This window comes from Lithobates pipiens, unplaced genomic scaffold, assembly GCF_037356315.1.
Source record: "Lithobates pipiens isolate NorthernLeopardFrog02 unplaced genomic scaffold, aLitPip1_a1.2 Scaffold_18, whole genome shotgun sequence".
Taxonomy (NCBI): domain Eukaryota; kingdom Metazoa; phylum Chordata; class Amphibia; order Anura; family Ranidae; genus Lithobates; species Lithobates pipiens.
Genome location: NW_027507758.1, coordinates 283,557,929 through 283,572,941, shown reverse-complemented (window position 1 = coordinate 283,572,941; position 15,013 = coordinate 283,557,929). Strand labels below are relative to the sequence as shown.

Genomic DNA, 15,013 nt, shown 5'->3' with positions numbered 1-15,013 from the left:
CATCAGACATCAGAGTAAAATGTCTCATCCTGTCTGATATTCAGTTCTATACAGTATTAGACATGACTGGTGTAATGCTGATATGCTCGTTGCCCAGACTATTGCCAAACCACCCCCATGTTTAATCTACTTAAACTCACTAAACCTAATGAAACACAGGACACCTTCTGGATTAAATGGCCAATAAAGGCCCCTTTATTAAATCCGAGCACCAAAATTGTATAAAAATAACATACATACTTGTAAGCAACAAGTGTCAGAAAAGATTTAGTCTTTAAATGGTTAAACTGAAAACTTCTACACATTGAGTTCAGCCCATTGAAGAAGAAACATTGTATCATTTTGTTCTTTTCTTGGCAGCCTGCCCATAGAGGATGAAAGTCCTTCACTGATGTCTTCAGGCAATTTACATTGACTTCTATCACAGAAGTCTTCTGCAAGTCATAATAAGCATAATGACTGAGATCCGGAATTCGTAAACAAAAGTTCGTATTCCGTACAGAATTCGGACGCACGGCACTTTGTATTTCAAATCCTCCCGAACGTACGAATTTTGAGAAATTCATACGAATTTGCGATTCGTACGAAACGAAGCGCACATGTCTAATATACACACATACAAACACTATCTACCATCACCATTCCGACCTTCAGGAACCAAAGACCCCTGCCAACGGCACCTGGAACAACAAAACATAAGAGCAAAGCACACACACACATCCATTCACTATTAAAAGGGAGGGAGGGAAAAGCACTACAGCTTATATGTTACCCCTTTGCTTTCTTTCCCAAGTGAAGAGCTCTGCCCCCCCCCCCCCTCCAACCACATATACTTAAATGTAAGACCCGCCCTGAGTGCTACACTCAAAGTGGCTCCACTTCCTGCCCCACCACTTCTTGTGCACCTCACTAGCTGCCCCCAGTAATGTGGCCCCTACTCTTAAGGTTCCCTTTGCTACGGGGCTGATCTCTATTCCTCCATTCTAACAAAATCCAAATTTGCCTCAACCTCTATATGATAAAGAAAGTCAGTTTACCTAAGCCCAAATTAATTATCCGCTTCTGGATTCAGAAATGGTGAAGCAATCATTATAATAACTATGTAACTGAAGAGGGAAATGGAGAAAACAACTTTTATAGTTATAGTTATTATAGTTTAAACAGGATTTTATTGTAGTCTGTGGTCTAATTGTGGAGATTTACCCTCACTTCCTGTCTTTCTCACTTCCTGTCACTGATTTATTCAGTGGGGGTTCCAGTCTTCCTCTATTCTGCTCAGTGTTTTCTTTGTCAGCGTAGAAGCTTGGAATAGGGTGGGCAAATCTCTTAGTGGGCCCACAAAGAACAGCAAAAACTGACTGAGGTTCCAACTGTACAGATGCTTCTTGACTTTGCCTCTCAACTTTTAAAATGTATGTATAGCCAAAACTGTTTTAATTTTGGATACAGTAGGAAAGGGAAAAACCCCTGCCATTTAAATTTTTTTGTTGTCTGTGTTGGGGAAATTTTCATTTGCCAGACTCAGAGATACACTTTAATATTTTTATATTTAACATAAGCTGAATGTCATGCTTACCCCTAGTGCAGGCGGTCACTGTCAGATAGTTTCTGTGTTCTTCACCTATAGCAGCCCCCTTTCCCATAAGGCAAGCACAATTATACACAATGCTATAGTGCCTGGCCAACATGCAAGGGCAGGCATGAAACAAATAGGTACTTGTAGTTGGCAGACAGGTAAAGTGGTTCAGTGACCATCCAAGTACAAGGCAAGCAAGGTTCAGAATAGTCTGGGTCAATCCATAGTCAAAAGACAGGCAGATTTTATAGTCAATATCTGATCTGAGGTCATAAATAGGGGAATACAAACAGGACAGAGAGCTTGCACATATGACACATGCTATCACAAGCATTCGACTGCAGGCTTGGCTGGCCTAAATAAGGTTTGGTCTCCACCCAGAGACTGGCTATGTCAATCACCTTGCAGGTGGACAGACAGACAAAGAAAATGCTACAATCAAAACCAGAATGCTGGAACCAGCAGCTATGATGGAACAGGAGCACACATTCTTGACACTGAAGAGAAGTGCCTTTCTTGCCTATATGGTTCTACAAATGATGGTTGGAGACTCAAAGAGGCAGTTACACAGGAAAACTCCATCATAAGCCATTGTTCCTGAAAAAAAATCTGCTGCTTAACCTGTTTATAATAACTGATAACATTCTAATTCATTTCTGCTGGCTCAGTAATGCAAACCAAAAATATTAGGGAATGCAGAGATTTAAGAACAAGTGTTTTTCTTTGAAGCTAAAGAGGTTGAAATGTGAGGACATAAATCTTACAAGATGTATCTAAAAGGCATTCAGCTTTCTAGGCATCTGGTGACTAGAAAGTACTAGGGCTTATCTGTACATTTTAAAAAAAAGCAAGGTTTTTAAACCTGACCATAGACTCCTTTCATTTTCTCTCTTCATTCATCCTTCAAAAAAAGGCCTCCATTCACAGTACATAGCATGGATGGACAAAACTCCCAATGTGGGTATGCATTTTTCCATTTTGATAGTTGGCCTGCTGGCTGTCAAAGTACCTAAGTAGTGGAAGCATCAGACTGGATGCAGCCACTTTTCAGATGGCAATTTTCTGCCCAGCTCTTTAAATTTTTCAGTTGAGAGATGTTGGGCAGGAGGTAGCTGGCAGACCACCCACTGAGCAGAAAGTTAGTACAGTGTATGGTGAGCTTTACCGTACCAGTCTGCAAGAACTGATCTCAGACACAGATGGTGTCTGTCTATTGTGTGCATCACTTGATTAAAATGAATCACAGTATAACTTGTGTCTGATAAAATCAGGTCATGCAAAGCCTTTCTTATGCCCTGTACACATGGTCGGACTCCGATGGAAAATGTGTGATTGGACTGTGTCGTCAGAATGTCCAACCGTGTGTACAGGGCATTAGACTCCGTTATGAATCGTAAGGAACGTAAAGTATTTTTTAATGCATATGATCTATGTAATTTAAGATACAATTTCTATTACTTTCTCTTCAGGCCAAGTTGGAGACTGGAAAAACTTATTGACTGTGGCACAGAGTGAACTAATTGACAAACTATTCCAGGAGAAAATGGGAGATTTATCACTAAATTTCACCTGGGAACTCCCCGAATAAACAGGAATAGCATTCAGTCTTCTTTTTTTCACTTCATAGCTCATGAAAGTAATATAATTGCATTCAGCTTGATTTAATAGTAACAGGCCCGGACTGGGACATAAAATAGGCCTGGGCATTCTAAGCTAAGCAGCCCATTTATACAGTCACTGTATCTTGTCAATCATTTGGAATTATGTAAATATATGATAATAAATGATAGAATGAATGCAATATATAAGGTGAAACATCTTTAATGAACTTTTCAATACAATAACAAATGGCAAAATATATTACATTTTTTGGCATATATTTTTTTATATTCAAAATGACAAAACAAAATAACTGCACTAAGGATTCAGCAAGTTTTGTAGAAGTTCACTGGTTTCTGCTACTCTATCAATGACATCATCAGAATCAAGGTTCATTAGTATATCCTTTTCAATTGCCATCAGCATCAAAGAGCTCAAATGCTCTTGAGACACAGAACTTCTTAGCCCTTGTACACGCGGTCGGAGAATCCGTCGGAATGTGTCCTATCGGACCGTGTTGACGGATAATCCGACTGTGTGTGGTATGCATCGGACTGATTCCGTCTGAATATCCGTCGGACCCAATTTTCCAACTTGTTGGAAATATTTTCCGACCAACTGGTTTGATCGGACATACTCCGATCATGTGTAGAGAATTTTGATCGGACCAAGTGCCACGCATGCTCAGATCAAATTCCTACATCAAAGCTATTGGCTACTAGCCTGAACGTAGTCCCATCGTAACGAAATTACGTCATCACGTTCTGAATGATCAGATTTTTCGACAACTTAGTCCGACCGTGTGTATGCAACAGTTTCGGACAAGATCTGATGGACAAGATCTGATGGACAAGATCTGATGGACAAGATCTGATGGACAAGATCTGATGGACAAGATCTGATGGACAAGATCTGATGGACAAGATCTGATGGACAAGATCTGATGGACAAGATCCGATGGACAAAATCCAACGGATTTGGTTGTCAATCTCTGACCGTGTGTACAGGGGCTTAGACGGGTTTTAATAAACTTCAATGTGGAGAAACTTCTTTCACAAGCAACTTGAGTAAAAGATAGTGTAAGCAAAAATTTGTAGGCTAAACCAATGACATTATAGGCATCAGTTAACAAATTATAGCGCTGCAGAATCTTATAGCAGCAAATGGCACAGTTCTTACATGCCATGCAAGATTTGTTGACCAGTTCTGATTCTGTTAATTTGCTTTCCTGGTTTTCCATAGATACATCTTCTACAATGCTAAATGCTTCAAGAGGTGATGATTTCAGCCTGTCCCACTGCGTTGCAAAATTTGCCAGTTGGGAACGCAAATTTTCTGATGTTGCTCCCTCATCAAATCTAAATAATCGTTTGCTGAGTTCTTCCATTGCTGGTGCCTGAAATCCAGATTTTTTTATATCAGAAAAGCTGTTTGGCTCCAAGCTCCACAGGAGAGAAAGCGGCGATTCATGCTCTCTGTAACCGTATACAAAATTACATTGTGCACACATAATTTATAAGCTGAAACAGCATCAGAAACTGCTACATCGTCAACAGTCTCATCAGCCATTCACTTTCTTTTTCTTATTCTTTTTTTAGGCAAAGTGGTCTGTACTTCTAGGTGGTAACTTTCTTCTTGAATCTTGTCATTTGCCCACTTAACAAACTTATCAGCAGTCATTTGTATGGAATCAAAATCTCGTGTGATTGTTTTAAGTTTTTCAAAAGTTCCCTGTACCATTTGAATAGCTTTTGAGATATCCATCTGAGTTGTTTGCAGATATTTGGACAATGGTGTTGTCAATTCAAATATTCTCAGAAAAATTTGCGCTGTAAGAATGGTTTCATACTTGAGTAAAGATTCTGCATAAGATTTTGCTCTAACACGCACCTCAGGTTTCGATGAGATGCTGTCTTCGATTCTGTTTAAAGTGTACAGTAGACTAAGAAATAATGCAGAATCGGGATTTGAAAATTCCCCAAACACTTTTCTTAGAGCAGCATCTTTTGACCACCAACGCGTTTCCCCAATTACTGAAATTCTTTGATGGTGAGGGTCCTGGCTAACTTGTTCCCAGGTATTCATGCGCTGATAACAATCACGAATAAAGACAGCAATGTCATTCAACAAACTGAACAGTGATGCACTTTCAACTATCACCTTTGTTGTATCTGCAAGTACTAAATTCAGAATGTGTGCATAGCACCAGTTGTGAATTTGCCCTGGTGATTCAGTTGACAGCTAGAAAGAGAAACCATTGTATTGGCCTTGCATATTTGCTGCTCCATCCGTTGAATTGCCAATGCAATTTGTAATATTAAGTTTGCATGACTTTAAGACGTCCATTAGCAACTTAAAAATGTTTTGCCCTGTTTAAGATTAACATTCCACAACTGTAAGAAGCTTTTCATTGATACAATCAGTCACATAGCGAACAATAATGGAGCATTGATCTTTGAAGTGATGTCTTGAGTTGTATCAATCTGAATTGAAAACATCCCGGCTTCCCTTACTACTTTTGAGATATTTTCCTAGCTAAGCATCCGAATAGCTTGTATTACTTTGTTCAGTTGTTTTTGAGAGCAAGGTTATGAAAGATATTCTTCCTTTTCCTCCAGAAGACTGCAGTTTCTTGCTGTTTTCAATACATTTGTTTACATGATATTTCAGACAAATGTCATACTTGCTGACGAGAAGAATGAGCTCTAAAAAATTTCCATGGTCTTTCGTTATGTCCTCTAAATTATAGGCAGCCTAATCTCTATCTCCCCTATAACTCAAACCTTGCTTTCCTATAACTTTTATTACATCTACAACCCGCTGTAGTACTTGCCGCCTGGTTCTCACTTGTTCTTGCCTTACAGAAATTTGCTTATACAAAAGTATATCATCAACTCCAGCACTGCTGGATTTCACAAAAAAAAGTTTGACACACAAGTTGTGCATTACACTCTTCTCATGCTCTTCGACTCTTTGATGAACATGATGCTTAGCTGTCATTCCTTCAATAAAAGAATTCGTTTCCTGTGTCTTTGAAAAAGCCAGATCAACAGAGCAAAACATAGATTTTTTTTTTTTCCATTGCAGTAGGTGAGCCATTTGCAATCTTTTTCCATCTTTACGTTTTGTAGCCTTTTTAACACTGGATCTGGAATATCCTGCCGTGGATGATATTTGAAAGAGACAGCAAGCTAATTTTTATTTGGACGAGCAAAATAATTAAATGATATATCTATGTCTTCAGTTTGACACTGAAACATCCATAATAACTTGTTTACTTGGTAATTCAGTGTGCCCCATTTCTCTATTTTCTTCATTGGATAATTCTGATGTTTCATCAACAGACTCCACAAAATCATCTTCTATTGTTTTTTGTTCTATGTTTGTTGCCTCTCTACTGGGCCCTGCCATGGGATCACTGGTACTATGTGCATGGAGAATGAACATATCTGAAATTTTAGCACATTTCTGAGCATCAAGTTCCAAAGACTTCTTGTGTTTCTCTCTGATTTTTTTCTGCTCCTCCTTTTTTGTTTTTTTGGAGACATCTAAGTAAAATATAAAATCATAAAGAAAAAAAGTGTCACTAACTCTGGGCAGTCAGCAGGAAAGATAATTCTCACAAACTTACTGTGAGAGGAGGACCAAGCCCCCTGCCAGCTTATTGGAGGGCAGCAGACCAGCACAGCACCAGAGAAGAAGAATAAAGACAGTATCTGGCAGCACCCATAGTGTATTCTAAGCACATTACGTATCCTACCTGATACATCTTTCTTCCTCCTCCAATGGGTTGCCTGTGCTAGCAGCCTATTGCCCCTCTCAGAACGCTGGCATCTCTATTGAGCACCACAAGAGGTGACCCACTGCAGCAGAGCATTACTCAAGCAGAGTAAGTTCCTGCTCATGCCATAGTCCCTCCCTGGATGCCCACACCAGACTCACTATAGAAGTATAAAACAGAACCTGGCTATGCACATCACGTAACAGATTCTGTTTTCTGTCTTCCACCACCGGGTTTATACAGGCAGCTACCACTAAGCAGTGTCATCATGTTCTGTGGTGAGGCTGAAGGGAGAAGCCATGTAACTTTGCTTTCCACCTGATCTTATATATTTTTTTTCAGAGACCCTAGATAATAAAATAGTGGGTGTTTTGCGATATTTGTGCAGCAGTTTTTCAAATGCAAACTTTTTGGAAAAAATACACTTTAATTGTATTTAATGCACAAAGACACAATATAATTCCCAACTGTAGGGTGAATTATAAAAGATGATGTTACGCTGAGTAAATAGATACCAAACATGTCGCACTTTAAAATAGCGTCCACCCATAGAACAGGGCCAAATTACGGTACCTAAAAATATAATTAAAGACTTTACAAGTTACCTGTTTAGAGTTACACAGGAGGTCTGGTGCTAGAATGATTGCTCTCACTATGTTTGCGGCGATACCTTACATGTGTGGTGCTATCGGCATTTACATATGCATGCGGGACATACATATGCATTTAAACATGAGCATGGGGGAACATTATATATATATATATATATATATATATATATATAATATATTTTATTTTTTTATTTTGTAATTTTTTTCGATTAAATTTTTTCAACGCTGCACCTTTTAAACTTTTTTTTTTGTTCAACTTTATTGCTATTAGAAGGCATGAACAACATCCCTTGTAATAGCATGGGCCGTGACAGTTCCTCTTTATGGAGAGATCTGGGGTCTATTAGACACCAAATCTGTCCTCTGGCCTCCAATGGAGCCAATCAGTCTGATCGGTAATGGCCAAGTAACCAAAGAGCCAGAACAGGAAGTGACTAAATCCTTGCTTCTTGTTTCTGATGTCACACAGTGAGAGGAACAACATCCGTTTCTCTCACTGTATGCCTAGAGCTGGATGCCACCACTTGCATCCTTACTGGGTTCCCCAATCACACAGGAGAGCCTGGTGAAGGCGGCGGTGGGAGGGGGCAGGGCCGTCTTTAATGTTGATTGGCCCTTGGGCAAACATTTTCTTGGGGCCCCCCAACCACTCTTAGACATTTTAACATATAGCAGTAAGACTCAAAATCAGTTTACTGCAGAAGATCAGGCAGCAATAGCAATTGGTTGCCAGAGGATACAGCATATTATTACTGATCACTGACTGGTTGTTAAAGGTTACAACACATCATTTCTGCTTCCTCATTCATTGATGGAGGACACTGCACATCATTACTGCTCACTGAGAAATGTCCAACAGAGACTGCGGATCTAATACAGGAAGTGATCAAAGACTGCGGATCTATTACAGGAGATGACCATAGATTGCGGATCTAATAGAGGAGATGACCAGAGACTGCGGATCTAATAGAGGAGATGACCAGAGACTGCGGATCTAATAGAGGAGATGACCAGAGACTGCGGATCTAATAGAGGAGATGACCAGAGACTGCGTATCTAATAGAGGAGATGACCAGAGACTGCGGATCTAATAGAGGAGATGACCAGAGACTGCGGATCTAATAGAGGAGATGACCAGAGACTGCGGATCTAATAGAGGAGATGACCAGAGACTGCGGATCTAATACAGGAGATGACCAGAGACTGCGGATCTAATACAGGAGATGACCAGTGTGAAAGGGGTCTCTAAGAGAGACTGACCACTTTTATTTTTTATCAAGATCAGTTTAAAACATTGGCAGGCATGGAAAAAAAACATTATCAGCCAAGATACAAAAAAAAAACACATTGGCAGGCATGATAAAAAAGGCATTAGGGATGAGCTTGGTGTTCGAACATCGGGTGTTTGCACGTTTGGCAAATACTGAACGTTATGGGCCGTTCGCGCCAAATTCGTGTGGCGCTCACGCCCCACAATGCCATCTCAGTGCATTGCTGGCTAATGATTGGCTAAGCATGCACTGTGACCCCGCATGCTTGGCCAATCACAACGCCGGCAGCGAGGAGAGCCATGATTGGCCACAGGCAGGATGCCTGTGGCCAATTATAGCTCAGGCTGTGTAGTACACGCCCCACACTATATAAGGCCACCAGCGAGGCAGCCTTGTGTAGTGTTCCAGCATCTGCAGGAGTTAGTGGGTGTTGTCTGTGTGCCTTCAGCACAGTATTCACTTGTATCTACATATATTGCCCTTCTCTAATTGAGCCATCAGCCATCTCCAGGAGTCTGTGGGTGTTGTCTGTGTGCCTTCAGCGCAGAATACACCTGTATCTACCTATATTGCTCTTATCTAATTGAGCCATATGCGATCTGCAGGAGTTAGTTGGTGTTGGGTGCCTCCAGCACAGTATACACCTGTATATACCTATATTTCTCTTCTCTAATTGAGCCATCTGCCATCTGCAGGAGTTAGTTGGTGTGGTGTGCCTCCAGCACAGTATACACCTGTATCTACCTATATTGCTCTTATCTAATTGAGCCATCTGCCATCTGCAGGAGTTAGTTGGTGTGGTGTGCCTCCAGCACAGTATACACCTGTATCTACCTATATTGCTCTTCTCTAATTGTGCCATCTGCAGGAGTTAGTTGGTGTTGTGTGCCTCCAGCGCAGTATACACCTGTATCTACCTATATTTCTCTTCTGTAATTGAGCCATCTGCCATCTGCAGGAGTTAGTGGGTGTTGTGTGCCTCCAGCACAGCACAGTATACACCGGTATCTACCCTTTAATTGCTGGTGTTCTATAATAAAGGCATCTGCAGGAGTTAGTGGGTGTTGTGCGCCTCCAGCACAGCACAATATACACCTGTGTATACCCTTTATTGCTGGTGTTCTATAATAAAGGCATCTGCAGGAGTTAGTGGGTGTTTTGTGCCTCCAGCACAATATACACTACCCAATTGCTGGTTTTCCCATCTCCCTGCAGGCCATTACCATGTCTGGAAGGCTAACAAGGAGAGGCAGACAGTCACAAGCCAATAAAAGAGGGCAAGCAGGCTCTGTGTCTAGAGACAACAGTGCTGGTCGTGGACGCGGTGCATCGTCATCAGCACATGGCCATGGAACACGCTTGTCCTTCTTTTCGGGCAGCTGGACGTGTTGAGCCGCATCATGGCGAAGACTTGGTAGAATGGATGACCAAGCCCTCTGTCAGGGCTGGCTTAGCCCTTCCTCCTCTGAGCTGAACGCTCAGCTGTCAGCTAATTGCTAATTGCCAGCTCTCTTCTCTTTCCACAGTTACCAGCTGTTCCTGATGATGCTTGTCTGACTTGCCTATTTAAAGCCTTCCAGCTCACTCTTTCATTTGCTTTCGCATTGGTCACATCACAAGGAACCATCTCTTGCTGTTTGTTTCAAAGACTGGCTTGCTGACATCCCTTCTGGCTTCTTGTCCTGCTTGCAGTTGCTCTCTTTGGATCCCTGACTTCTGGCCTGGCTGATTACCCAATCTGGTTAATGAACTTTGGACTGGCTGACTACCCAATCTGGCTTCTGGACTCTGGCTATGCTTGAATACGCTTTTTTCTATTTACCTTTTATTTTTATTAATAAACAAGTGTGATTTGATTGTCTCAGTCTGTTTCATGGTTTCTGACACCCTCTTCCCCTCTTCATCCTCTTTCACCCAGGCTCAGGGTACTGTAGTAATATGGCTGAACCAGAGTGACTCCATCTTTGTAAGTTCATATAGGATTAACCTGGTTAACTTTACTATCTGGCTTAGATTCTATATCTGCAGACTGTAGCAGTTTTTCTGTAAACATGCACATAAGGAAATATAGTTTGCATAGGCAGGCTCACTCTATGCTGTCTAAATAAAGAAATTGTGTCACAATATGTCTGGGCCACATATCTCATGACTGATTCAGAAGCAGATGACATGAGTAATGATATGTAATGATATGTAATGAACACCTCTGTATTAACCACACCCATGTTCTATGCAATGATTGGCTGATAAGGGTGCATATAACGTGCAGCCCCTCCCACAATAAATTAGACAACTGCTAAGCTGTAAATGTGCTGGTCTAACTTTTCGTGTTGTCTCCTAATGCTGCAACATTAGTATAAAGGGTTTTGTGAGTATTGTAATTGCGTTAGTTACACCTAGCTGGTCTTTGTCAGGTATATAGAAATACCATTTTAATCACAACAGAATGGAGGCACTCGCTGAGATTTTGGAATTTAGGACTTGGCAGGGTGTGGTCAAGCGTTGAAGCTTTGACAGACACAACCCTGGCCAGATACATTTTAGTTAAGAGAATTGTGAGACGGACCAGGCTGTTAAGAAGTGGCTTATGAGAAGCCTGTGTGTCCTTGGTGGGACTCTGTTTAAAAACCTAATATTAGGCTCCTTTAGGGAAGGAGAAGGGGAAAAAAGGGTAATGGGGCAATTACCAATTACTACCGGAACCCACAAAACTGCTACAAACTTTTGCTATATCTGACTTTTCTTGTCTATCGCATTTGCATTAAAGTAATAAGATATTTGTTGTGTTGTGTGGGATACAGGACTGGAAGGTAAGACAGCCCCTGTTTTCACTGTTATATAATGTCCCAAAAGGGGAAAATTAGATTAGAGTGAAGTAAATTTCTCTGCTTGAGAAGTGCATAATTTGTTTGCACATGTTTAACATGTGTTTTGGTAACTCTTGGAAGGGTATCGGAATGGTATTTTTTGCAGGTTGTAAAATGTATGTGTTAGGTGGAAGGGGGTTGATTTTGACAGGTGGGTATTTTGGAAGAATGCCCAGGAGTGATGAAATTTAAGTAAGTGAGTAAGATGTTAATTAATATCCTGAGGGTAAAGTAAGTGAAGTTAGAAGGTAAAGGAGAGATTTGAGTTATTAAACGAAGGTGTGCATTTTGCAAGGTTTTTCAATGCATTGTTCTTTTTATATACAAGCCGGGTTTCAAAGCCATTTTAAAACTGACATAGGAGGAAGAAAAAAAAAGTGAAGGAAAGTTACATTTAAAAAAGGGAAGTTAGCAGAGCTTGTTTTGAGAGTTAAAGGGGACATTCTATTTGCGTTGAGGAAATGATTTTAAAGGACAGCCGGGATGGGAGGTTTTGGGCAGGTAAGGAAATTAACACAGAGAGTTTTGTTTAAAATAAGGATTTTTAAAGTGTCACAGCTAGTTTTATTTGGATTATCAGATAAAAGGTTTTGTTAAACTCGGGATGTTTTAGTGTATTTGTGTGTCTGTTCGTTGATTATTTATTTATTGTTGTTTGCTAAAGTTATAATGAGTTGGTACAGGTAGGTTGGTGGGATGTGCAGATCAGTGCAGATCCCGGTTTGGCAACAGGCACGGGAAAAAGGTTCAGCCAAGGGTAAAAAGAGAGAGAGCTGGTGGGGAGGCTAGAAACCTTGTTGAAAGCACTCCACCTCATGAAATGAGCAGCCCTGGTGCTGGGTTCTCGTGAGACTTTTCCGGGATTACGGTACCAGAGATTCATAGAGACATCAAGATGTTGGTTTATTGGGCAGTGATTAAATTGCTGCTGGATGCACTGACAGGGGGACATGGTTACTGTTTTGGGGGGTCTGAGTTAGGTAGAGGGAGAATATGAATCTTCCTGCTTCCCCCTCGGATTCCCCCAGATTCCCTCATCACTCTCCGATTCTCCACCTCTGAGCTGGTGGGTTTGGGGGTGTGAATTCTGACATGGATCTCCGGTGAGGCACTAAGGTCGCAGTTTTATGGACTGACTGTTTCTGTCGGAGGGAGAACATGTTTAAACACTTCTCCCACGACTGTCTCTGCTTCATGGACTGTTTGTGGACTCTGGTTAGTGGCAGTCCTTGGGTCGCCCTGTTTGTAGTTCGGACACATGGGTAGCGGGAACTGGTTAATGGAGAGAAATGCTTAATTTTATGTGTATGTGAATTTTTGTCTTGTCTTGGAATTCCAATTTAGAGTATAAGATTGTTTTTGTTTTCTGAATTCAGATAGATTGTTGGGTAGTTGATATATGTCCTATGATCCTGCTAAGACAGAGAGCGTTGCTAAAGTGGGCAGGTGAAAGGGACAGAGTTTCGGGTGGAAGAGGGGAACAAACTTCAACTATATTTTCACCACAGGTTTTGTGGGGAGTATATTTTTTTATTTGTATTCCATAGTCAGCGAGTCAGGGACTTGCTGAAGTGGAAAATGAATAATAACGAAGGATCTGATTCAGAAAAGTTATCTATAAAAGGTACATATAAAAATGTTTATTGTTAAAATGTTGCAACTAGTGTCAGTCTATTCATGAAATGTGTTGGGCATATACTAAGCAGATATTTACTCCATAGTAAATTGGGAACATTAAAAGGGGAATGTCACTGATAAAATTACCAAATGTTTTTTAAAGGAATCTGATCAGATGCAAATTTTTAGAGTCTGATTTTAAGACTATTTTGGGTGTGGTTGCCTATCCTTACATTATTAGAGTTAAATATTTGTGCAAATTGTTTTGATAGTGTTTAAGCTGTATTACATAGTTACATAGTTACATAGTTAGCAAGGTTGAATAAAGACACCAGTCCATCCAGGTCAACCTGAGTGAGTGTCTACAATTGTCCATATCCCTGTACATTGCACACTCACATAGGTCCCTAGCTCACAATCCAAGGTCCCAATTCATATACTAGGGTCAATTATGGGCAGAGGCCAATTAGTCTACCTGCATGTCTTTGGGGTGTGGGAGGGGGCCGAGGTGCCCAGGGGAGGCCCACGCAGGCACGGGGAGATCATGCAAACTCCAGGCAGGTAGTGTCGTGGTTGGGGTTCGAACCAGCGACCCTTCTTACTGCTAGGTGAGAGTGCTAACCACTACACCACTGCGCCACCCTTAAATTAACAATGATATTGAAATATTGATTTTGACAGGGTTGAGAATATTGTAATTAAGAAATCCAGAATTCGAAAGTAAATAAAAGGGAAGTTGTATATTCCAGGCGCTACGCCAGAGGAATTGTGGTTAGTAAAGAAAAAGAGAAGTGACTGTGTTGTGTAATTCCGGACACTAGAGAGAAAAATATTAAGGTTTGAAGGTGTTATGAATAAAATTAAGAAAGAATGGAATGGCCAGATGAATGTGGGATGAGAGGGAGTTGTTGTATGTGTGTCTGGAATGTGCACAACAAGGTGTCTCATATTGTGTTTAGGCCCATGTTATACTTTCCCTAAAAGTTTGGGGTTAAATTAAATTAAAAGAATTGATAAAGGGATTTTGGTAAAGGAAGGGTGAAAATTTGAAAAAATGTTTGAAGAAATTAAATGATTGTAATTAAGATACATTGCTGTGTATATTGAGTCCATGGGGTACTAAAATGTGATGGGAAGGATTTAGTTAAAATAAGCAATCAGAATGACTATTCTGGATATCTACCTTCTGAATTACCAGGGTGTCAGTCATAGAGTGTTGATGATGAAATGTTGTTTATCCATCAATGTTTTGTTTGTTGCTGATGATCAGACATATTTGCAAAGTTGGGAGACTTCTGAGTCAGAATATGTGTTTGGGTAAAATGTTCTGTCCTAAGTCCCTCGGGTCCACTTGGATCCCGGGAATAGAAGAAACTAAAGAGGTTTAAGTTTTGTTGAAGTTCTGCTATAATACTGGATTTGGAAAAATGTTTAGTTAGATATATTGAAGCTATATAATGAAAACCCTTGCTGAGAAACATTTTCATTCCTGCATGATTTACTTATGTTTGAGTCAATTAAGAATATTATTTTTAATATCTCCAATGGTTAAGGCCTGAATTGATCAGGTAGATTCCGTGACTACGCATGTCAGATGACGAGTATCTGCCCCAGCCAGCCTGCATTCACCCACAGCCCTATTCACATGAAGAAATGCCCACCCCAGTCATACCCTACACCCCATCCATACC

At 40.6% G+C, this 15,013-nt stretch overlaps 1 protein-coding gene across 1 annotated transcript in view; it reads left to right on the top strand.

Moving 5' to 3' along the window:
- Positions 1-3,434, top strand: part of LOC143987897 (amine sulfotransferase-like) — a 60,629-nt gene extending 57,195 nt beyond the window's left edge. Inside the window, exon 7 of the mRNA XM_077487063.1 lies at positions 3,046-3,434. Within this exon, the coding sequence (XP_077343189.1) occupies positions 3,046-3,164 (119 nt within the window). The 3' untranslated portion in view covers positions 3,165-3,434. The remainder of the gene's footprint in view (positions 1-3,045) is intronic.
- Positions 3,435-15,013: the final 11,579 nt, after the last annotated feature.